The 24,035-nt window shown below is 38.6% G+C and overlaps 1 protein-coding gene across 1 annotated transcript in view; it reads right to left on the reverse strand.

Annotated features, from left to right (window-relative positions):
- ABCB7 (ATP binding cassette subfamily B member 7) overlaps positions 1-24,035 on the reverse strand; it is a gene marked incomplete at its 5' end in the record, with an annotated part of 42,225 nt that overhangs the window by 13,508 nt on the left and 4,682 nt on the right. Inside the window, 8 exons of the mRNA XM_009638570.2 lie at positions 1,043-1,217; positions 2,188-2,275; positions 2,359-2,447; positions 3,505-3,773; positions 4,215-4,347; positions 12,828-12,947; positions 20,085-20,171; positions 21,824-21,901. Coding sequence (XP_009636865.2) covers positions 1,043-1,217; positions 2,188-2,275; positions 2,359-2,447; positions 3,505-3,773; positions 4,215-4,347; positions 12,828-12,947; positions 20,085-20,171; positions 21,824-21,901 — 1,039 coding nt within the window. The remainder of the gene's footprint in view (positions 1-1,042; positions 1,218-2,187; positions 2,276-2,358; positions 2,448-3,504; positions 3,774-4,214; positions 4,348-12,827; positions 12,948-20,084; positions 20,172-21,823; positions 21,902-24,035) is intronic.

Here is a 24,035-nt window from a genome sequence, read left to right on the forward strand (position 1 = left end):
AAATGATAAGATTTGACCCGATCAAGGGAGAGGACTTTCATGCTATATACAACAGAGCTGCTAAAACATATAGTGGGAACCTCTGGGCAGCTTAATATCAAATACACTGATCAAGGGAAAACTCAGGGTGACGCACTAGTTAAAGGTAAGTGCTGGGTCAGTTCAGCTGGAACAGGTCCAGAAAGATGATTTAAAGCCATATTTCTACCATCCTGCTTAAAGGCGATCCTAAATTTTCTTAGGGACAGCCATAAACAGCACCTACTGACTTATCCATTCACAGTGTAACTCTTCCCTGTCCTGGCATCTCTTCAAAAGAGTGAAGCAGATACAAGAAAGACGTGATATAAAGGTTTACCCTTCAAACACATCTGGATGTTAAGTGTTTAAAGCATCATTATTTTTATTCTAAAGCCACCTTGCTTTAGCTGAGCCTCATCCTGACGTTGCATTCATCTACTGTAAGCTTGTACTGCATCTTCCTAAACAAGGAGGCTTTACTTTATGTAGTAAATTAGACAAATACAGATAAAAACTCTAACATATATAAACACTTATTTTAATAACATGCCTTTATTAATCTAAGGAAAGTGAAGGACACTGGTAATAAAACTACTAGAGACAAAGCACACGGGTATATACACTTTGGGGAAAAGTTCTGAATCTTGCCAATGTGGGAAGGAAGAAGGGTAAAAAGAAAGGACCTCTGTTCAAAGGTCCACAGAAGTATCTGTATTTATAGAATTGTCTTTCACAATCCTTCAACAGAAACTTCCCAAAGTTACATTTTTTTAGGCTCTTTCTCTATCTGCTAAACTTCTAAAATATTTCTAATAAAATCATACTAGTTACTACTATATATATACACATATATATATAAAATGGAATTAATAATACTCCAAGAAGCAGAAATACCCAAACTCTCAAGCAAAAACTCTAAAAATGAACTATTACATCAACCAGAAATTAAATAAAATTATCACTTCTATGGATGAATTAAGGTAAAGGAGAGTCATTTTTAGCTTATAGACAGATGAGTTACCTGCAACAATGCCCTGGCTAGCAAGCACCATGATGGCCGTTAAGCCAATGCTAAATATAGCACTCTGTCCGAAGTTCAGGAGAGCTAAAGTAGAGGTAGTCTTCAGAGAGGCATTTTCATATGTCTTCAAGAATTCATCATATCGCTGGGCTTCATATTTTTCATTATTGAAATACTATGATATACACAAAAATAATAAATGTCACATTCTCAAACATACTAGACTTTATATTTAACTAGTTATAAAGTTCAGTATAAACACACTATATGAACAGATACACACGCAACCCATCTTCAACGTTTCTAACAATAAAGAGATGAGCGTGTGAAGACAAAACCCATGAGCAAAGCCCAGCATGTTCTGCACTGGGAAAGGAGACGTTATGGGGATCCCTACCATCCTCATATTCTAGTAACGCTGGGTGTCTGTCTTGAAGAACTTCTACCCAATTAATGTCAAAACCAAACACCAGTTGCCACTAGATACTAAAAAGAAGAAAAAGTTACTGTTCTCTATGTACTAGAACATCCTTGTTACTGTGATGATGGCATATTCTTCAAAACAGTACTTCTCACACAATGTCTACTTCTGCGTCCTTTTTCACAGCTAACTCCACTGCTTATCTTTCCATTTCTAGCTCTCCAGTTAAAAGCAGCATAAAATTAAGCATGAGCCTGGACAATTTCAAAGCCATCGTCCACAGGATTTTTTTAATAGTAGCAGTAGAAGAGCCATGTTCTTTCATGCAAACATTGCAGTGGAGTGCTACAAACAGCAACAGGGAATGAAAACAGTACATGTGGTCATCTGAGAAGACAGTATGCTGCAGGCTGACTTTCAGAAAACAATTTTGCAAGCAAGTGAAGAGAAGCTTCTTCCAGACTAAGTTTACATTTTGCAGAAACTGGATGGTCAAGTCATGAAAGAAACTTCTCAACTCTTTACTAGCAAATATTTTTTCAAGCCCCACCACCAACTGTCATGCTACTTTGTCAATATCATGTAGTACTCTTCAAATGAATAATGTTTTAAAAATATGCTATTGCTCCAAATATATAGCCCTATAGAAGAAGAATCTTATGACTCACTTTCCTTAGGCTGACAGAAGTAAGACAAAGAGCCTGATACTAAAGATTGGTCTTACCTTCACAGTCTCATAGTTCAGTAGCGAGTCAATTGCAGCATTACCCGCATCATTATCTGCTTTGTTCATTTCTATTCGAAACTTAGTCCTGTAAAATGAAGGCTTAATACAGTCAAGAGTTCAGGCTGGGGCAACACTAAGTACCCTGAGGAACCTGAGGGCATGCCTTACCTCCACTGTGTAATTCCTATTGTGAATGCTGCATAGGCTCCTAGCGTCCCCAGCGTTACCAAAGCAAACTCTGCACCACATTTGTAGTACTAGAATATTTAAAATAAAATTTTAAAAAGTCATAATGATTTTCAAAGCTTCACTGTTGTCTCAAAATTATGACCGCTTAGCCTCAGACAAGAACTCCTAAGGTCCCTCCCAACACACTCTCTACTCTGAACAGTTTAAGACTAAATGCAGGCATAAACTCTAAAGGAAAGCAGCAAGGAGAAGGGTTTAGATAAAAAGATAGGAGGAGATAACCAAGAGCTAGCATATAACATAATACTGGAAAGAAGAAGAAATAAATGGCCTTGCAAAACAATTTATGAGGCTTTCTCTTTACTTCAGGGAACACCAGGAGAGAAAAGCCCTAAGAAAAAGAATTAAAGTATCATGGCAGGTTGGCTGATAGCCAGCTTGATTTGCAGCTTCCAAAGGTTACAAAATGTAACCCACTATCAACAGGGGTTTTAACTGGTATTGTTACATTCAAATTTTATTAAATCCTCCAAAAAGAAGGGGAATAAACAAAACAGGATTCTTGCTTTTAATTTAGTCTGAGCTACATAATTGAGATTTTTTAGAGAAGTTTAAAATGGAGCTTATTAAGCTTAAAACCAAGAAGGAGAAGCCTATTTTCCAAGAGATAATTTTCATCTTTTAAGTTCTGGATAAGAAAAGACTAGTATTCAGGAAAGAGCCAATAATCACTCCCTCCTCTACCCTCACCACACTAAGACACAACATTCCTGGACATTTTTATTCTGCTTCCTCAGTATTTACCCAGATATATTTGACACTTGTGTGCACGGTTTACTTTTGTCATTTCTTTTTTCCAACAATTCTGAAGAAAAACATTAAAAACTATCCACATAAATATCACTGGCTGAAGACAGGTGTTAAATGTGAAAATAATTTCAAATAAGCCGATTTAAAGTAACTAATATTTGAAAATTATAGATTGCTCTCCCTTACAGTAGTTGCTTTTACAACCACCTTGTCAATTCAATTATTATTATTAATACTCAGTAGACTTCTGTAAAGGAAAATCAGTGTATTATTCCTAAATGAGACAATTCCAACTCATGAATAAACAACACTTACCAGAATTCCACTGACTAGTGCCACTTCGAACATTGTAGGTCCCAGATTAAATACTAAAGCGCTAAGAACAAAACTGATGCCTCTTGTTCCTCTGTCGATGGTTTTTGACAGAGCTCCGGTTTGCCTACTTAGATGAAATGCCAAATCCAGGTTATGAAGGTGCAGAAAAACGTTCTTCGCTATCCTTCTGATTGAATTTTGCGCTACTTTCCCAAATACTGCATTTCTAGCTTCGTTAAATAACGCTGCCCCAGCTCTTGAGATACCATCTAAAAGGATTAAAAAGTTTACAAATGAAAATAATTATATTTCCAACCTCCGTTCATGCATGAAATTACATTAGACTCATTCTTTATGTATTTTCAACATTTTTAGTTGAAAGGTAATTCCTACTTAATTGGTCCAAAACTTTGTTATTTTTCATTTATAAACTATTGTGCACACATTTTAAAATCGGTTTCTTTTGCAGCTGGTTGTAAGAAAGGGTGGGATTTATAATCAAGAGTCATTTCTATAAGCATTATTTCATTTTTGTTAATTGCAATATCAGAAGCAAGGTCACAGAACATTGGAAACAGACATCAACGCAGAAGTAAGTACGAAATAACCGTCCTAGATGCTTAGCGGCGCACAGGTCTGAAGCTCTGCTATCCCGGTCCCTTACTGAATGAAGTCAAACACTTGTCAACAGGTTTGGGAACACCACTTACAGCCAATGAGGACAGCAGTCGCCACAGTTGCCACTGTATTTGGTGTATCACTGAGGTTGAGTATGTTTCCAGATACCTGGTTGAGGTTGTCTACTGCATATTTAAACATGAAGGGAACCAATATATTCATGGCCTAAAAGCATAAGAACACCGATTAGTCCACATGCATTAAAACACATATCTACGTAGCATGACTATTTTTTCTGAAATTGCTCTACTGTTATATTTAGTTCTTAACCACTTAGTGCAGGTGAGATGGCTCTCTTGATTTCAAGCACAATATTCCCCATACTACTAAGTCTTTACTCCTGGGACTGTAGGGTTAGTTTGTCTCTCTCACTGGCTCCTTTTAAATATCAATTTCTATCCTAAACAAATTGTACACTGCAAAGGCACTTAAACTGAGGCTGAGCACTCAGTACAGCGATGGCAAGATTAGGAAATGAATCGAGCAGCAGACGCTACTGACAATGCCACTAAATTGTGTCATCGTTACAGGTTGCTTGCTCTTTGTGATACTGGCAATATTCAATACAAACAACTACTCCTACAAAAGGTACAACTCACCCACATATTGCTAACATGGGGTCAATTAATTAAACCAAAGCTCTAGTGAAGTCGAAGAAAAGAAGTTAACCTATCCTTTGTCTCTTCTGCCTGTTAATACTACCTTAATATTTAAATAATGCTTTCCATTTGCAGTATCACTGTAAACATTAACACAGTACCTACATTAACCCTAGCACAGAAGGCTTCCAGTACAGTCTATAAGACACTACAAATTACTTTAACAATACGAGCTTTCAAACAAAATACTGAAGTCACATCCACAACCTAACATATAGTATGTCACTAGGCATTTTTGTAACAGCACCAAACCCCAAACACATCTCCTCTAATGGTGGCCTCTCCTCTACGTGCCAAAAGCAAGACGGCTAGATATGTAAATAGGCCAACTTCAAGATTTTTTTTATTTGCACAAATGTAGCACGAGAAAATACTGAAGATCTTAAAGACAAGAAAATTCTTAAATCTCGTTAATGTTCCATTGTTACATCACTTATTCGTACCAACAAGAAAAAAAAAATTACTGTCAAATTTCACCGATTAGAATTAATTAATTCAAACTGCTTCTGTGAAGATTTAAAAACAAGGTGTACAAGTTTTTTAGCAGTTGAACAAGTATGTTTAAGACCTACAATCTTATAATCATGGCAGATGCTAAAGTACTTTACAGTGAGCTGACTTTGCTTAAAGTTAGGGTTTTTTTTTTTTTCCAATATTTGGAAAAAGAAGTGTGGGTAGATGACAAATTATTTTACATGAGAAGAAACAAAAAACCAAAACAGATTGCCAAAGGTATTTCAGCTCTCTCCACCAAATGTTTTCTGTACCCACTTAGGTCTCAATTGTATTTAGGTACGTCTGTCAGAGCTGAAAGCCCAGTGAAAAAACTAAATTAACAGGATAAAACTAGGTTTCAAGCAAAAAGAGTGGTAAAGTCCTTCATAACTTCAGTCCAAATTCAAGCTGGAAGAAAGGCTTTTAGTAACTATAACTATCCCAGGATCAAGTATTCCCAGTGTTACAAATTACTGTAGGTAGTGGAAGACAGATACTTCACCAAGAGGGGAAACTGGAGTTTTGAAAATACTTCTTTTAACTAGAGGCTTACAGAAAAATTTTTAAGTTAATTTTTTAAATCTGTTGGTTTTGTTGGCTTTTTTTTAAACAAAAAAAGTTTTAACACAAATGAGGAAGGAATCCATTTTCTCCTCTTCCCTCCTGTGTCTCCCCTATGAAATACACTAAGCAGGAAATAAGATTAAAAAGACTACCAAATTCTCAATACAGCATAATCTAGACAACTCCTAAGAGGAGACAGGTGAGATCTGAGAGCGTCTAGATGAGACAATTACTGGTTAGTTTGTGACCAAAAAAAGAAAACAGCTGAAAGATCAGGTCCTACTTCAAATACATTCCCCTGAAATTTATCCAGTACGAGTCTGAGCGTCGTTCAGCAACAGCTCCCCTTTTAATAGACTGGAATTGTGGAAAACTCCATGAAAAATAAAAGACCCCAGGTTAGCATTATCTGCAGAAAGCCAACAAATACCATGAAAATAGCAAGTATACAATAATGCCTCATAACTTCAGTTACACATGAGCAGATGAACAGGTAACCGCTGTTATGTGCCTAAAGCTTAAGCATAAAGCCCCACAAAGAACTGAGGATGCATTAAGAGAGATTTTGAATCTTTACAATACTGAAATTCAAACACCCCCCTTCCCTTCCCTTCCCCAGTATAATAAAAAACCCTACTTTCCCTTCACAGTCACCGAAACTCAATTTTTGGGTGGCATTTTTGTTCTAATAAAGATGAATATAGTACCATGTGTGTTACAGTGATGACCAACATGACAAAGTGCAGGTTTTCCTGGGAGAGACTACTCAGTCAAAAATAAAGAGTAATGTAATGCAGATTGCCCTGATTTGCTGCAGATCCTCACAAACGCTTCTGCAGGGATTTTACTCTTCGGTAGACTATGCCACGCTACAGGTAGTTTAGAAATAGAACTACAGATATATTTTAAAGTCCATTTAAAGACAAGAGATGTATTCTTTAAACTGCAGTTCTCCACTCGCAATTAATTTAACCAGTAACAGCCTACGACTTTGCAGAAATGTCTTCTTTTACATCAATATAATTCTACCCAATAGAGTTTTAAATGAAATTTAAAGCCTGGTCTCAGGTTATAGTTGTTCTGACTCCTGGAGGGTAAAGCTTGAATAAGAACAAGGCAGCATGGTATTGCATTTCATTAGCAATCAAGACAGTCTGCTTTCCAGCAACTTAAAAAAAAAAAAAAAAGTTAATCTTACGAAGTTTATAACAAGAGAGATGAGAGGCCATTATTAGAAACAGGCCTTTCCTACTCAATTTGTTAAGTCAATGAGATCACATTCACATTAACGGAAACAAAATTTCAGCCTTCTACATAAATTCAAAGCTACCTCTTTAGTAGCCTAGATTTGCTGGCACAGAACAAAATGCTTTAAGCACACCTAGGTACACAATGAAAAGCTACCATGCAAAACAATTGTCTTACGCAATATCACAGAATCACAGCATCGCAAGGGTTGGAAGGGACCTCGGGAGATCATCTAGTCCAACCCTCCTGCTAAAGCAGGCTCTCCTAGAGCATTCTACACAGGACTTCGTCCAGGCAGGCTTTGAATATCTCCAGAGAAGGAGACTCCACAACCTCCCTGGGCAGCCTGTTCCAGCGCTCTGTCACCCTCCGAGTAAAGAAGTTTTTCCTCATATTCAACTGAAACCTCTTATGTTTCAGTTTGCACCCATTACCCCTAGTCCTGTCGCTGGACACCACTGCAAACAGACTGCTTCCATCCTCGTGACTTCCGCCCTTAAGATATTTGTACGTGTTGATGAGGTCCCCTCTCAGTCTTCTCTTCTCCAGGCTGAACAAGCCCAACTCTCTCAGCCTTTCCTCGTAGGGGAGATGCTCCAGTCCCTTTATCATCCTAGTTGCCCTCCTCTGGACTCTCTCTAGGAGTTCCTCATCCTTCTTGAACTGGGGAGCCCAGAACTGGACACAGTACTCCAGGTGGGGTCTCACCAGGGCAGAGTAGAGGGGGAGGAGAACCTCCCTCGACCTGCTGGCCACACTCCTCTTAATACACCCCAGGATACCATTGGCCTTCTTGGCAACAAGGGCACATTGCTGGCTCATGGTCAGCTTGTCGTCTACCAGGACTCCCAGGTCCCTCTCAGCAGAGCTGAGGTTTCCCTCCTCTTCCTAATGCCTGAAAGCTTGGTAACAATTCCCATTAAAAGACCCTTTTAATATAAATTTGTACATTTTCTATTTATAATTTTGAATTAATAGCTTATCCCTGCCTGAATTTATTGGAAAGCAAATACAGCACCCATGAAGTCATCCCAACCCAATTGCCCACATTTAACAGCACATTACACTGTAATGCATCATGCTTAAATGAGTTTAAACATTTTTTTAAATGACTGCACTGTTTTAAGCTGACAATGCATCATCATCTCTATTCCCTTGTGGGACTACACTACTTTTAAGGCAAACAGTCTTATCGTTCGTTTTGCTCTTCCCAGTGTTTCTTGTTTAATAAAGATGATGAATTAGTGACAGGCTGAGCCCCAACAAGATAAAACTGGTCTACAGCAAACTCTTCTTTTGCCAATAATTCAATGAGAAACGTTGACATGAAGATGATTGAATTTATCTCTGGACCACTGTAGACATACACATCCAGCAACTCTACTGGTGGGAATATAAACAGAAAACTCCATGCCTTACAGAGGGACTGCAAAAAAAAGCTACAAAATGTGGTCCAAAACAGGAAAGAAGCACCTGGCTTCATGCCTTCTTCAAATTTAATGATGACCTGAAACGTACTTTTTCCAGTAAGAGAAGAAAAAAAAATAATTAAACTTTCCACCTGAAGCTTCTGAAAAAGCTAACGGTTTCTAAACATTTATTGTAATTATTGTAATTATCTAACTCCATCTGAGCCCACGAAAAGGGCTCAAACACCAAAATCACAGTACATACTTAACTGATCAGATAGATATCATTAACTTTGCACGCAGACAAAATTTACACAAAATTTACAATACAACACTTGTGTCTTGCCTCCTTAGCCAAACAATTTCTTCTCCTGAAACTTATAGAATTAGCAGTCAGTAGAAATGCAGATAATCTGAAAGATTTCTCTGGCTCATGAATAACACATGCTTGGTCTGTGACCAAGAGGCCAAAAACCATTACAGGCTGACAGAGGTGACAAGCGATTTTGTCATATTCATGTGTTTAATCCAGCCTCTCAGAAGCCTGAGCACATTTTCTTCTTATGCCACAGAAGAAAAAGGGAAGAAACAGAAAAGTAAAGAAGCATTTACTCTGTGTACCCCAGTAGAGACGACAAAAAACAGGAGAGGGAACGTGGAAAAAGACAAATCAGATACGTAGAACCCGAGCAGGCTAATCTACATGTCCCAAAACATAGATAATGCCTTGTGTACTCCTCTCACCTATCTTCCCGTTGCATCTTTCAGATCGCACACGTCTAGGTAGGCTATAAATATTTAAGATAAAAATTTAAAGCATGTCATAACACAACAAATCTTCCAAGGAAAAAAAGAGACCTTACTAGCCCTAGAGCAGACTCCATCCTGTCAGCTCCCAGTCATAAAAAGCCATACAAACAGCTCACTTTGAAGGCTAACAATACTAGCGGTTTAGACAAAAAGGAACCAAAAATCACAATGATTTGTTCAACAACAGGCAACTGGGCCCCACAAAAAGGAGTCAAGACAGATTGTAACTGCAGGCTCTTCAGTAGCTGCACACAAACTGGGTTTTGTTTTGAAATTGAATTTTACTGAACCGGAAGATTTAAAGAGACAAATTATTTCTCAAGCAGCAGGACAAGGAGGTGCGATCTCCAGCTTTTTTGTGTTTTGTGGGTAGGTAAGTCCAATCAAACAGGGTGTGAGCTCCTCATTTTTTTTCCTGTGATGGAGGATTTCATAACCTACCTCTCTTCTGTGATTTCTCTGGAGTTTTCTTAGAATACAATTGAAGCCACCCTACAGCCCCTGTCTCAGAGAGTCGCTGTTTGGATCTTTTCTTCTAATTGGAAACTTGGGAAGTATAGAGGTATAAAACCTCACCGAAATCTTTCGTCAAACTCCGAAGAAATTGGCCAAAAGGCTTACAAAAATATTTCTTACTGGGGAAGGTGCCAGCAGCAGGCATCATGATCATGTAGTTCTCTATAAAAAACCCCTCAGAACAAGCAGCCTTTAGACAAAATCCATAATAAGGACGTAAATCCTTCAGATGCAGACAAGTTCATAGCAAACAAAGAAATCAGGCCAGGACTGCAGCGGGGAGAAAGACATGCTGGCATTCTCGTGCTGACACAACTATATAGCAGCGAAACTTTAACAAACTGCTTGTGTGGTCCATCAAGTACATTGTAATTAACCTCACAAGCAATCAGAACAAAGGGCTCCCAAATGAGATAATGAGGAAACTGCACAGGATTATACATGGTCCAGGCAAGCTACAGGTAAACTAATTTGTATTTAATTTTCTCCAGGACAAAATGACCTTCAGTTTACTCTGGAAGAAAAGCAGATGTTCAGGGCTTAAAGATATGACAGACTTGCTACAGCTCTGTAACAAACTACTGCATGTCAGTTAAGCCACAATAACTACATTCCACACGTAGCGTGTGTAAAGTATCAAGCAATTTAAGAAAATGTATCCCACAAAGGAAGAATGGACATAGCTCAGGCGATGACGGGCAACTTGTTAAATTGCAGTTATTCAAAAATGTTTGAGTTCTAACACAGCTTTGTTATGACAGAAACAGAACAAAACAAAGAACATCATCAAAGGATAGCTAGAAGACATCCATGAAATTATTCACCCCAGCCAGCTATAATGTATCTTCTGCAGAGAGCTTGCTGTGTGTTTTCCCAATGAAATCCTTGTTTGCCAAAACAAACGTTCTCACAAAACATTTCTGCTTTAACAGGCATCTCCTAAAACCTGGGCAAAGCTCAACAGGTTTTCTGCTCTGCTTCTAGGAATCTGCTCCAGACATCAGGGCTTCCAGGCTGCCTTCTACAGAATCTGAAGTAGGGAATTTAAGAGAACACTTAAGAGAGATCCAAACATCCAGTTAATTCCCCATAGAGCAATTAAGTGCCTGATTTTCTGACAGACGGAAACATCTCTCTCCCAGCAGAAATGTAATAGCTCTATATTTGGTATAATACAGAGCTATTTGCAAGAGTCAGGTATCCTGGCCATCAATTTTGTTTTCATTACACCCCAGAAAGCTGCTTGAAACATTAATAGATTTCCTAAAAGCAAGGTACAATGCTGCCACAGGCAGGATTAGATTCTGGATTGACATTCTCCATCATATTCACATAACCTTACAAATTAGGATGTGGGGGAAAGAGCAGAAGAAAAAAAAACCAAAAAAACCAAAAAACCCTCACACTTTTTTCAAAATTGCCTTCAGATTACTATCCACATTACTAATAAGAGGCTTTAAAAAGAAACTGAGTTAAAAGAATTTTCCTATCTATCTGGTAAATGGGATATTCTTAAATATACAACACAGGACCTCAATGAACCAAGCATATAATCAGTTAAAAATTACTGCGAGGGCAACTGCACAGCATGCAAGGCAAAACGCTCCTAGCAGCTGCATTTTGAGCAGACAGTTTCCCAGAAAGTGTAATCAAAAGCATTGCTGTGTATTTTGCAGAGGCATACAAAAAGGGTGGAAGTTTACTTGTACAGACATGCCACATTCTGCATGTTGTCACCTGCATTATCAGCAATGTCCTGAACAGCAGCACAAACCAAAATATCTACTGTAGGCAGTACCAGCTAGCACCTGATAGACTGCTCATCAGAAAGAGCTGTAGACCAAGTGATTGGCCTTTCCTCCTCAGCTCAAATAAATGAGCACATTTCTCTTCCAAGTATTTTTCTTTTATCACCTACATAGCTGAAATTTATTTCTTCTCTCTTTTCATAACACGGCAATGTTGCTGAATGCTAGTAGTTGCTAATGCAACTAGCTTAAGTGCTAAAACTCACTGCTACGTAGTACCTACTTTAGCTTATCCCAGCAAGATGCTAATATTAGATTTATGTCTGGTAAAAATTGCCATACTTAGAAGCAACCCAGTTGAGCCATATGTCTCAATGAAACTTAGAAAATTTACTTCCAATATTTTGCAATCAAATATTTTTTTCTTTCCAAAGCAAAAGATTTTTTGCACAAAGTTAACATTTGCTCTTCTGAACTATTTCTACAAGGTTTGCACAAAATTTGAACTCTATCCTCCGTTAACCTGCAGAAAGCTTTTGCGTGCCTGTTTCTTTCTAAGAACAAATAAACACTAATTTTGTTGCAGGCAAGAGTACAAGAGCACCTTGAGCAACCCTCCATTTCATAATCAAAAGGTTACAAGAAAAATGATTTTAATAAAAGCATGGTTCAACATAAAAAATAAGGTATAGAGCTTCTTTCACATTAGGACACCAGAGGAGCCCTTGGAACAATAGAAATTCCACTGTCACCTCACAGAAATATCAAGAAAAGACTGGAGCTCGAATCCCCTTTTCCATAGCACAGCAAGAGCTGTGAGTAGATACCACCATGTTGCTCAAGTTCAGAGTTGAAAATGGGCACAGAGCCTTGAAGAACTCCTGTTTGACAAATACAGCACCACACAAGAGGAGAAGACCTGGAAGCAACCTTCAACTCACACTTCCCATAGCTTATGACGTAAATGATTAACCGGCAATGGAAAATCCTGGACTAAATTAATGAGAGTAATGGAAATAAAAATTCTGGTCATCACCTCCCCAACCACACACATGCATAAACACCCCGTTAAAAAACCCAAGCTATTATTTCTACTACTATATGCTCCTCATACAGGAAACGGACATCTTAAATAATAAAAAAAGAAAATCATCGCTTGTACAAACTACACAGTACAATAAAGTATCTGTTCTTACCTTTGCACTTGCTAAAAACCCCAGAGAAATGGCTACTCTGGCTCGCAGGTCTGGTCTGTCTTTGGGCCACACATAAGACAACATTGCTCTGATAATCTTTTTGGCATCTATCTCTTTCAGCTATTGGAAAGAACAAACAAAGGCATCGCATTATAAAGAGACCCCAGGAAGCAAAATAACAGTATAAATTAGAATGTATTTTATACATTTGGATCACTCCTGTATTTTATTTGTTAGGCAACAGACAAGACACTTCTCAATGTTCAAGACTAGGACTGCATATTAAATATTCTAGCTGTAAGTTTTTAGTTTTATATCTGTGACACACTGTTAAAACAGATGAATTGTTCTTATTTCACATGTCCTCAAGAGTGCAAATATAGCTAGCTATAAATGGAACACAGAGAAAGCCACAATTCACTATAGTTTAAATACTTTGCAGAACAAATAAACTGACCCATCTTTTTTATCTTAAGATTTCTGTACAAAGTGTAAGTGCTTGGTATTTCTTTAAAAGCTGTTTTAACATAGCATAGAAACGACAGTAGGCAAAATGCAAAAATTTAAAAAAAAAATTTAATGAAGTAACAAAAAACTAAGGTAAGAAGGAAGTCTGAAAGGTCTACAATAAACGTAAATAGTTTGGAGAACTTTCAGTAAGTCACAATAGAACACTGTATTTAAAAAAAAAAAATCACCAGCAATATAGCAACTCAAATGAATCTCTGAAACCGAACACTTAACGCTGATACATAAATTAAACCAAATATAAACTTCAGCTCAGATTATCTGGTTGCATAACTACAAATTTAGGCATTTCCAACAATCACTGCCACAGTTTTTTTGGTCATCTTAAAACCTTTGCAGAGAAGTGAGAAACACTCTGCCCATGTCTTTTAAGGCATGTTTTCAGGAACCCAAAGGCTAGTTCTTCAGTAGGTGCCCAACGAAGTTACGACTACCAGCCAGAAAACTATTCTAGTGGCCTTATCTCAGCTTCCAACATAGAATCATAGAATGTTTTGGGTTGGAAGGGACCCCTAGAGGTCATCTAGTCCAACCCCCCTGCAGGAGCAGGGACAGCGCTAACTAGATCAGGTTGCTCACAGCCCCATCCAACCTGGCCTTGAATGCTTCCAGGGATGGGGCCTCCACCCCCTCTCTGGGCAACCTGTTCCAGGGTTTCACCACCCTCACTGGAAAGAATTTCTTCCTTCTATCTAGTCTAAACCTACCCTGGTTTAGTTTAAAACCATTACCCCTTGTCCTGTCACAGCTGGCCCTACTAAAAAGATTTTCCCCATCTTTCCTATAGGCCCCCTTTAGGTATTGAAAGGCCGTAATCAGGTCTCCCCGCAGCCTTCTCTTCTCCAGGATGAACAAGCCCACCTCCCTCAGCCTGTCCTCATAGGAGAGGTGCTCCAGCCCTCGGAGTCCTTCTTGTGCTGAGGGCTCCAGAGCTGGACGCAGTACTCCAGGTGAGGTCTCACCAGAGCAGAGCAGAGGGGCAGAATCACCTCCCTTGACCTGCTGGCCGCGCTTCTCCTGATGCAGGCCCAGAGTACGGTTGGCCTTCTGGGCTGCCAGCGCACATTGCCGGCTCACGTCACCACTTCATTTAACAGAATGGCACCCGAAGATGGGTAACCAGGCTTCACCAGGCAGAAGATGTATACGGCCACACATTAGCTTAACCGATTACATCAATTTTTAATGAATTCTTCAAATAGGTTCTCCTTTTCCGAACCTCAAATTTTGCTCTAAACAAGACGACAACCCAGTTAACAAGTCTACTGGAAAAATATTAGGGGTCTTGGTTTGGGATTTTTTGTTTGTTTTGGTTGTTGTTGGGTTTTTTACAGAAACACAGGTTATTTTATAGATGGTCTGTACCACTTCTGCATGAGATATATTCCACTAAACTCCCAGGCTAAATACATTATCTGAAGCCTAAACCCTGTTACCCAATTGAGAATAACAGCATATGCAGGAACATACAGCACAAATATCAAAACCTCGTTTCTCTGTGTTGGCTACCCTGGGGTTAACTTGAAAGACGTGAAGGTTATCTAAAGCTGAAGGGAGGGCAGCAAGTAGCAGCTAATCTCTCCGTTTCAGACAATATTTTGTAAGAGGAGGGTGGGAAACAAGAAGTAGTTAGCCCACACCTTTTAAAGATGACTTTCCATTACGAAAAGTTAGTAGAAAGGGGGAGTTTTACAATGCATTTTTATGTTTCCCTCACTAGATTGCGCACTTTAAATGCTCCTTCCTCAACTCTGAGGATAACACAAATTAGAATAGGAACTCTCTGTTAAGGTCCAGTGTGAATGAGCAAGAAAAGAAAGTTCTGCTAAAAGCTAAGATTGCTGAGGCAACCAGGAGAGCCAATCCTATACATGTAAGCTTTTAAAAGCACCAGAAAATTCAGCTCAGTGTTTCTACACTTAGCTTCAAAGAAAACCAAAGGGTAAGAGATACTGCGTTCTGCCAACAAATGCAAATGTATTAGGGCATTACACAGCATAAGCACATTTCAAATGACTTTTAAAAAATGGATATATGGAAGATTTATAAGTGAAGAGAGGATGCAAAACTGTTTCTGTTGTGTCCTACCCATTCAGGAGATGGAGGTATCTGCTGCAGCATATACATGAATCTTTCTATTTGAGCCAAGGATATGCATAAATAGCAGTTCAAACATTTGGAAAGTATCTTTGATCACCACTTACAGGTTAAAAGGAAGTTTAAAAAAAAAAAAAAAAAAAAAAGAGATATCATAACAACACAAAAGATACTAGTTCCACCAGAGCAGTTCTAATTATATGTTGCTATTGGCTAGTCAGACTTTGCACAGAAAAGCTATTAAAAAGAATGAAATGCATTGGCTGCAAACAAGGAATCTATTTCCGTTTCTTCATGGCTCGGAATGATGACAGAAGTAAATCCGTTCAGAAAAAAAAAGTCAGAAGGCAGCCAACCATTTGCCAAAGGCCTTGCAAAGAAACAAGAAGAAATATCAAAGGAGATGCAAAATGCACACATATTACATCAAAGTTTACCATGAAATAAATATTACTGTTCTACAAAAATACGAGTTGAAAATGGTTCAAGTATGCAAGTGGCAACATTAAGAATTAAGATGAGCTATCTTTTTAATGGACTCGGGCCCTTTTTTGATTCTCTGTGGTATATAAAAAGGTTAAGAGATGCATTTATTTTACCTCCTTTTAAGTGTCAGTAATGTTTTATATTTTCTTCCAATGTGTATTTCTACAGAAATGGAAGGAATGGAAGGAAAAGTATTATAAACCTAATACAGCAGGGAGCAAAGGAGAAAAGCCTTTCTTCTTTTTGAATGCAGCATATTTTTAAAACACACTACCAAATACTGAAGGACTATTTGCAAAGGAATGAGCACTGACCATCTTCCTGTGCCCCCCACCCATCCCATCCAGGTTCTGGACCTTTTAAAATACCTGAAGAGGGGAAAAAAGAAAGACATCGTTCCTCTTCACAATCTCCAAGATTATTGAGTATTGCAAAGCATTCACTGGGCTGACCCTGTGGCTTTATGGATAAAGCCTATGCCAGGATGATGAACTATCAGAAGCATGATGGAAGAAAATGGTAGTTTGACTTGCATGTAAGCTGTCATTGCTGATGAAGAAAAAAAGATGCAGTTCTGGCTCCCTGTGTACTCGCTCACGAAGCTGTATCATCCTCTTTGTTGTACTAGCACAAGCTGCCTTACATCTGCGCGAGGTTATTCTACGAACCGCTAACAGCTTGCTGCCTCCCCTGCTTTCTCCTCCCTTTGCAGCACTCAATTGTACAGTCCCAGCCCATTTCTCACACCACCTCTGGAGCTCATGAAACACCTTGATGAACTGATTCAGTTTATGAAACTGGCAGAAGACTCTTCAGCGTCTGTTGCAGAGTTTCACCTCAGGAGAGTCAGATAAACCTACAAATGCAGTAGCATGAGAAAAAGCACAGCTGAACAGAGAACAGAACTTTTTTTTTTTTTTTTTTTTTAATAGCAGGAGGCATTTAGATTGTTTCAGTCCATGATACGCAGCTTGCTGCAAGTGAAGCAGCAGTAGTTGTTTGGGAAGGGGGGGGGCAGGAGTGTTCCCATCATTTGGATACGTTATTTTTCAGCTCCATCGCTTCACACTAGCTCTGACCATACAGCGACTCACGTACCAAAACACCAAGGTGGGGAAGGAGGTAGGATTCTTCTTTCAGTTGCCTTATCAGCTTAAATAAATTCAAACTATGGCCTGAATTTTCCTTCCAAACTTGGATAAAAAGTACTTAGTCTTCTGTCTTTGTACTATCTATCCCTCCATAGAAGGCAAGCAATGACTAGCATACTAAATATGAACCGAATGAAATGGTGGGGAAGGCTAATTATCAGGGCACCACCATGACTACCAGCCTTTCCGTAAGAAAGTTATATATGCCTGTGTAGCAATAAGTCAGGCACCACAGCTTTATTCCTCTGTATTCTGTGTACAAAAGACCAACACAAGAAAAACCCAAAGGTGGTAAAGAACAATACTGTTTTCAGTTTCAGTATTCAGCACATCAGTCACTGCTGCTAGTAAAAATTATTTTCTAAAAAACCAGATGTGTAAGCTTCTCTCCTAGCTACTTGTGAGATTAAGGTAATGGGCCCTTCATACTCTGTGTTTATCCTTAGTATTCCGTTCTGTATCCCCTGAAGCTGCTATAAAAGGGGCAATTTAAAACATCAGTTCCAAAATCAGTTTCCAGAATGAACAGGCTGGTTTGTCAAAAAAATTTGGAAAAGAGAAAGGTGTAATGTAGCTGACATGTACATCACCTGCAGTTTTCCTAAAAGCATAATCCTAGGGAAAAAAATTCTCATGTGGTAGCCTGGGTGCCGGTAGTTTTACACACTGAATAAAAGTGTCCGTATACCCAAGTGCAAGAACTGCCCTTGTAACATCAGATTTCCTTCCCTTCATTTTTGCCGAAAACCTCTTGGCTTTTGCACCCAGTGTTACTCTTTGTTTTTTCCACTCTTCATGCATTTCACCTCATCTACAGCTAGTTCCTGCTGCCTTCTCCTGGACAATCCTTCACAGCTGATATTTGTTTAGTTAGACAACAGCGATAACTGACAACGTCCTATACTAACTACATTATAGCTCCATTTATTGGAATAAAAAAGTCAGGGGACTGGCTTAGGCAGGAATTGCCGCAAGTAATGGGTGAACGGAGAATGCCACTGGAATATTTACGTGGACTAAAAAAAAAAAAATCAGCTGGCATTAAAATTTCTGGCTAACATATTCCTAGTGAGTTTTAAAGTTAAAGAACATCCACTGTTCCTTAGCATTACTAGTGTTTTGGTAAAGAGAACCTTCCATTTCCTTTCTGACCAGAGAAAACCCTGACATTTAAATTTTTGAATGATGCCAAACAGTAGACATTTGAAAAGGAGTAACTCCAAAGATAATTGAACATGTAATACCTATAATGATTAAATAGATTTGTCCTGGAAGTTGCCCATCACATGTGAAGGAGTTCAGTTGAAAAACGTCTGCATTTCAGGGAACAGCTTTTTAAAGAAAGACTAAACAGCCCCTTGTGGTATTTTTGAAGATAGGTCAGTTCTGGAGCCAAGTCTGTGAAATGGATTTGCAACTGAATCATATGAGGATGAGTTCTTTCCATGTATACACACACAAAAAAAAATCTTTTCCATGGAGTTGTGCAAAACAAAGTTATCATAGCAAACAGGAAACATTCAGCCAATCGACATACCCAGGCAAACAGAATTTCTAGTAGGAAAAAACCCCCATGAATCAATAATTAAGCCCAACAGATGCATGATCACCAAAGTGAGAACACAGGGGCTAATACCCTCCTCTCATTTGCAGGAGAAATACAATCCATAATAATTATACTCCATAACATATATAATTAAACACAGAGGATAGTCTGATAGCTTTAAAGTCTGTTTTGCCTAGGAAATCTTTGAAAAAGCCTATACCTGTTGCAAGGAGGGTCCTAAAATTAGTCTAAAGTTAATGTTACATGCAGAGCCAGTAGTACTACTGACTGAAGATGTCTGATTATTGTTTTCCCTTCTGCCTTATGCAGAAAAGATCACAGATGTTTGCCAAAACAAGCTGGCTATCCTTTAGGTTTTGCAATTTCCTCTTACTACCAATGCATAAATTTTGGTAGCACCTCTCCTGACTTCTGCCTGTGGCGCACACACAGGTTTGGATTCAACGAAGGGTTAACTCAGATCAAAATTCAAGAGGAAATTCTAGGTTTAACTCTTCAGCTTCTCTACAAATGAGGTTGTAGGAAATACATTGTCAGAACAGTTAAGCATGAGCAAACCAGCCCTGAAAGACCTGGATTCTGCCCTGAAATTTCAGTTTGTCATCAACATGGTCTTTCACTAGTTTTAAGAAGATCCCACCCAAGTTTGAAGGAGTTATAATAATCACACAGAATCATTCTGCAAAGACACAAAGCATCAGAAATGTTTGCACAGGAAGTGAGAAAATGGAAGTTACATAAACTCAAGAGCTTTGATTTTGCAATTTTAATCATGCAAAGTTTATATTGTGTGGTTTTAACCAAAAGATTGCCTCATTTTCTAACTGTAATCATTTGGTCTAATAAAAGATACTGCTTCTCCTTACATACCTATCCTAATTATTTTAACATGTGCTTCCTGAATATAAATACAGTCAAAATATATCAGATGCATTAACATTAAGTAAAAATACACACAGTTTAATTACTTCTCTCCCCCCTCCCCGCTTCAAGCGTGACTTTACCAACCGATGCCCTAACTTGTATTCACAAGCTCATTTCTACTATCCAGAATGTCAAGTCACAGGGGAATATTGGTCACAAACAAGGATAACAAACCACAATAAATTACAATGGAACATACTTTCCATGAAAACAGATCTAACATAGCACAGGCCAATTTCAAAGGAGTGTGCGACACAGACTGTATTTTTAATAAAACAACTGAAGCAGTTCAACACAGTAATTACAAACATTTGGTGATTTAAGAGCTAGTAAGCCTACACTGACAATTAAACAGTATCTAATCTGCTACAGTATTCACATATCTACCAGGACAGTTTTTCACAAATTGTTGCTTGGGGTCTCCAGCTTTTTTTTTTTTTTTAGGGGGGGGAAGATGATTACTTTTGTTATTTAAAACCCAATACTAATAAAGCAATTTTTTACCCCTTCCTTTGGATCTGTGTGAAGCCCTCCACCTGCATGACCATGCCAACACATCCTCTTTTCTATCAGTCGCCAACTCGGGAGGATCTGTGTGAAAATGAAAAGTCAATTTGCAAGAACCTCAGGAAATACGCATGTAAAAGCCAGCAGAAAGAACTACTACTCTGTTTTCCCTCCCTCATCCTCCAACCGTATCAGCTTGCTTTAATAAAAGATACTATCTCCCTCTAAAAACCTTGCCTTGCTTAAGGAAACAACAGTAAGAAAGGAACTGTAAATGTAGCAGTATAGTAAAGAGCATGTTCCGAACAGCCAGGAGATAAAGATAACAGAACCTTAAATATTTCAGTTAAAAGGACACCTAAAAACTGAAAAGTAGACTAAGGAACATAGAAAAGAAATTAATGTTTTGGAGGATAACTGTACTCTGGCACACTAATAAAGCGGAACACACTTAAGCAATAATACTCTTCCCATGCACATCAAGAGTAACTTTACTTGGGGGCAAAATAAACAGACAAATCCCCTTTGCACTTCTCTTTCCTATCCGGGTGAGAACAGCCTACTAGTGCCATAAGACAGGTACAGGTTAACCCAGTCCAGAGCCCCTGCTGCACTCCATGTACAGCAGGCACAGCTGCAGCTAGGAAAAGAACCTGCTTTTTAAAAACAAATGCTGACTTCTCTTAGCATGTGGCCAAGATTCCCTGCTAATAAAAAAACCCCAACTTCTGAATTTACTAATGCACATAGGTGTACTAAAAAAATGACTCGCTACCACTATGCGCTTCTCCAAGTTCAATTTCAAAGTGCCTGCCACAAACAAAGGATGTGTTAAAGCTTTTCAAAAAGAGTCTGCATTTTGTTTAGAAAATTTGCTACATGTTGACAATTTCCAGGCTCAAGTTACGTAAAAGCTCTTCTTCTTTAGGAATCTCATTTTATGTATATGGTTTGACAGCAGACCTCAGGGTTTCCCAAATCAAAATTTCACTTTTCATATTTAAAAAAAAAAAAGAAGAATTATAAAACCCAATCTAAGTAGATTTCATGCTTTGGAGTCCAAATGACCCTCAAAAGATTTTTGGCTGCTTAAGTCTGTGAATGCTTTTTTTTTTTCTGTTATAATAAAAAAAACCCCAAAAAACAAGACAAATACATTTCCTAGCTTCATTCAAGCAAAGCGTGTTACTTGGAAATGTGTCATAATTATTCTATGAACGGTAAAAATTGCATCCTCCTTATGTTTACATTAGCATTAAGGCAAGCAGACCTCATAGGAATAGAAGGCTGACATCCTGGCACTCAGAATGATGAGAATATGTTTCCACAGTTTCTTGATATTCCACAACCTAAGCAGAATCTTGAAGTGATAAAGCCCTACATACTCAAGGAAAACTCACAGCTTTCTATGCCTGGCAACATGAATCTAACTATCAACGCACAAACCCTACATTTTTTAAGAACTCTTCTTTGTAAGTTACTGTATTATCATGAGTTTCTAGAGATTCAGAGAGACTTCTTGAGGAGAGTGCAACAGCCTAAAGCTTCTCAGCAAAGTAATGTTTCTGCCTCTAGAAAAGGAGACAACTCGCCACTTAACTTGCTGTCGTTCAAAACTGTAAATAGCGAAATTAAAAAAAAAACCCAAAAACAAATAGCAGACTGAACTGAAAGATGCTCCAAGGGCTTGAGTTTCCTCTGACCTGCAAGTAGGAAGAAAAACAATTTATACCTACCGCTGAAGCCTCTAATAATGGCCTTGAATAATCTCCCCGCAGACTGTGCCATGATCTTTGCTTGCAGATTGGTGGCACCTACAGAATAAAAAGGGGGAAAGAAAAAGTGAAAATGAAGTCATGCAGAACACACACTTCACATTCAGAGAATATTCATCTAGTTTATGTAAACAAGCATAACATGAAAACAAGGCAGATGGCTTTGTTTTTTAACAACTGACCACAGAAAAAGAAAACTGGTGGGGAGCAGCTGTAAAATAAATTACATTCACCCATTAAAAATGCTAAGTGACAATGAACCTTTCCCTTCCCGGAATCCCCACTCCCATCAGACTTTGTTTCTTTTGTACCACGAAAGCCCTAAGTTTTCCCTTTCCTCTCATTTTAATTTTCTCCCAGGCTGTTTTCTGACTTCTTTCAAATATTCTTTTGTTCTGTTTTTCATTATGAATTGTTATTCTTACAGGCTCTGCTATTTCCAATTCCTCTTAGCTCAGCTCATGCCACACTTGTCTCGTAGACCACAAGGCCAATCAAAGCTACAGCTCTTGACTGGGAAGCACTGGGACTATCAGAAATTAGAGCACGGCTGACTATGAGTTTGAGGTAGGCGGGATGCAAGATACCCAATATTCACATACCCATCAATGCATCTTTAATAGATATACTGCTAGGCACCAACTGTCGCGTGCTTTACAGGTTACATTGAAAGCAACCCATTTTCCGGAAGAGTTTCAAAGGACCATTTATTCTCCTTGGATGGACTAGCTGGCAGTGCTTCCCCAGTGGCAAAACAGGGACCTCCCTTTTGGTTAGCAATGATGCTGCCACATCATCTTTGACACATTCAATATTAAATCTTTTACTGCTCTGTTGCAATATTAACCATACACCTCACATTATATAAAAATCCCTACCACAGAGCAAAATAGCGAAAGAACTGCTCATAAGCCCAAGGCAAAGGACAAATGTCAAAAAGGGTACAAAAGAACTTGATCATAAAAAAGGGTATTTTTAACCTTGACAAACAGCAGCACCATCATATATTTTACACCTTGCCTTAAACATTCCTTTGCTCTTGTCCTAAGACATATACCATAAGTTATAATTTAGTCATTTCTAAGAAAATTAAAACCATTCCAAGTCTCCGCATGGGACCTGCTTCTTTCAAACACTCCCATTATATGACATATACATACAGAGAAAGAGTAAACATTAGAATCATACATTTTGCACTTAGTAGAGCTAACTGGCCTGGGTGAACTGCCCTGATGCTTCCAAGACCTGGGTTAAATGAAGGACCTGCATTTATAACGTACTTCACTGCAGATACACTCATAACTTTACAGTTTCATGTCAGCACAGAGGATTCCATCTAAACGAATATGCCCTCCCTGTGAACAGTGACAGTTTCAAAATGCCAGCATTTATACTACTTTAAACACACGAGGCTGATAAAAGACTGCTTAGACACCATGCCAAAGAGAAGTTCAGGGGCTGATGAACCACTGCTCACAACTATGCTTTGGCTTTTCTTGAGACAACACAGCCAGAACCTCTCCCGAGCAGCACCATTCTCTCCTGCTTGGCCTTGCAAGAAAAATTCTTGAGTACTGTAAGCATTGAAATTCAGGTATTTAACTCTGAATGCATGTTTTTTGTTGTTGTATATTCCTAGCACAGACAACTGATGCTCCAACAGCTATTGGAAAGAAGCTAAGTAGTGTTCTAGAGCGTACTCATAGGACATCAGAAAAATAGTTTACAAATAATAATACATATCCTTTGACCCTAAAGTTCACAAAGTTCTCTTCTGACTGACTCATGACACAAAACAACATCACAGAAACAACTTCTATTGAAACACCAGCAGATCTGGTCTCAATTACTGCATTTAGATAGCCTACTTACTAGACTGAAGCTACAAACTGTTCATGGGATTAACAGATGAATACACCAAGAAGTTGAAAAGATTTGCACAAGGTACACAGGAAACCTTAAGTTCTTATTTTCAGCCTTGAGCCTGGAAGACTAGAGGTTTCAATCCTCTCCCAAGCTCCTGCTAAAAAACAAGTTTCAGCAAAGAAATAAAGAATTAAACAAAGTGAACAATTTACTTCACTGATGAGTCCCCTGGCCATCACAGTATTATTAGCAAAACTGCCCAAACAAGCGGGACTGAAGCTTACCCTGTCACCCTCCCCACAGCCTG

The sequence above is a fragment of the Egretta garzetta genome, unplaced genomic scaffold (genome assembly GCF_000687185.1).
Source record: "Egretta garzetta isolate BGI_Z169 unplaced genomic scaffold, ASM68718v1 scaffold595, whole genome shotgun sequence".
Taxonomy (NCBI): Eukaryota; Metazoa; Chordata; class Aves; order Pelecaniformes; family Ardeidae; genus Egretta; species Egretta garzetta.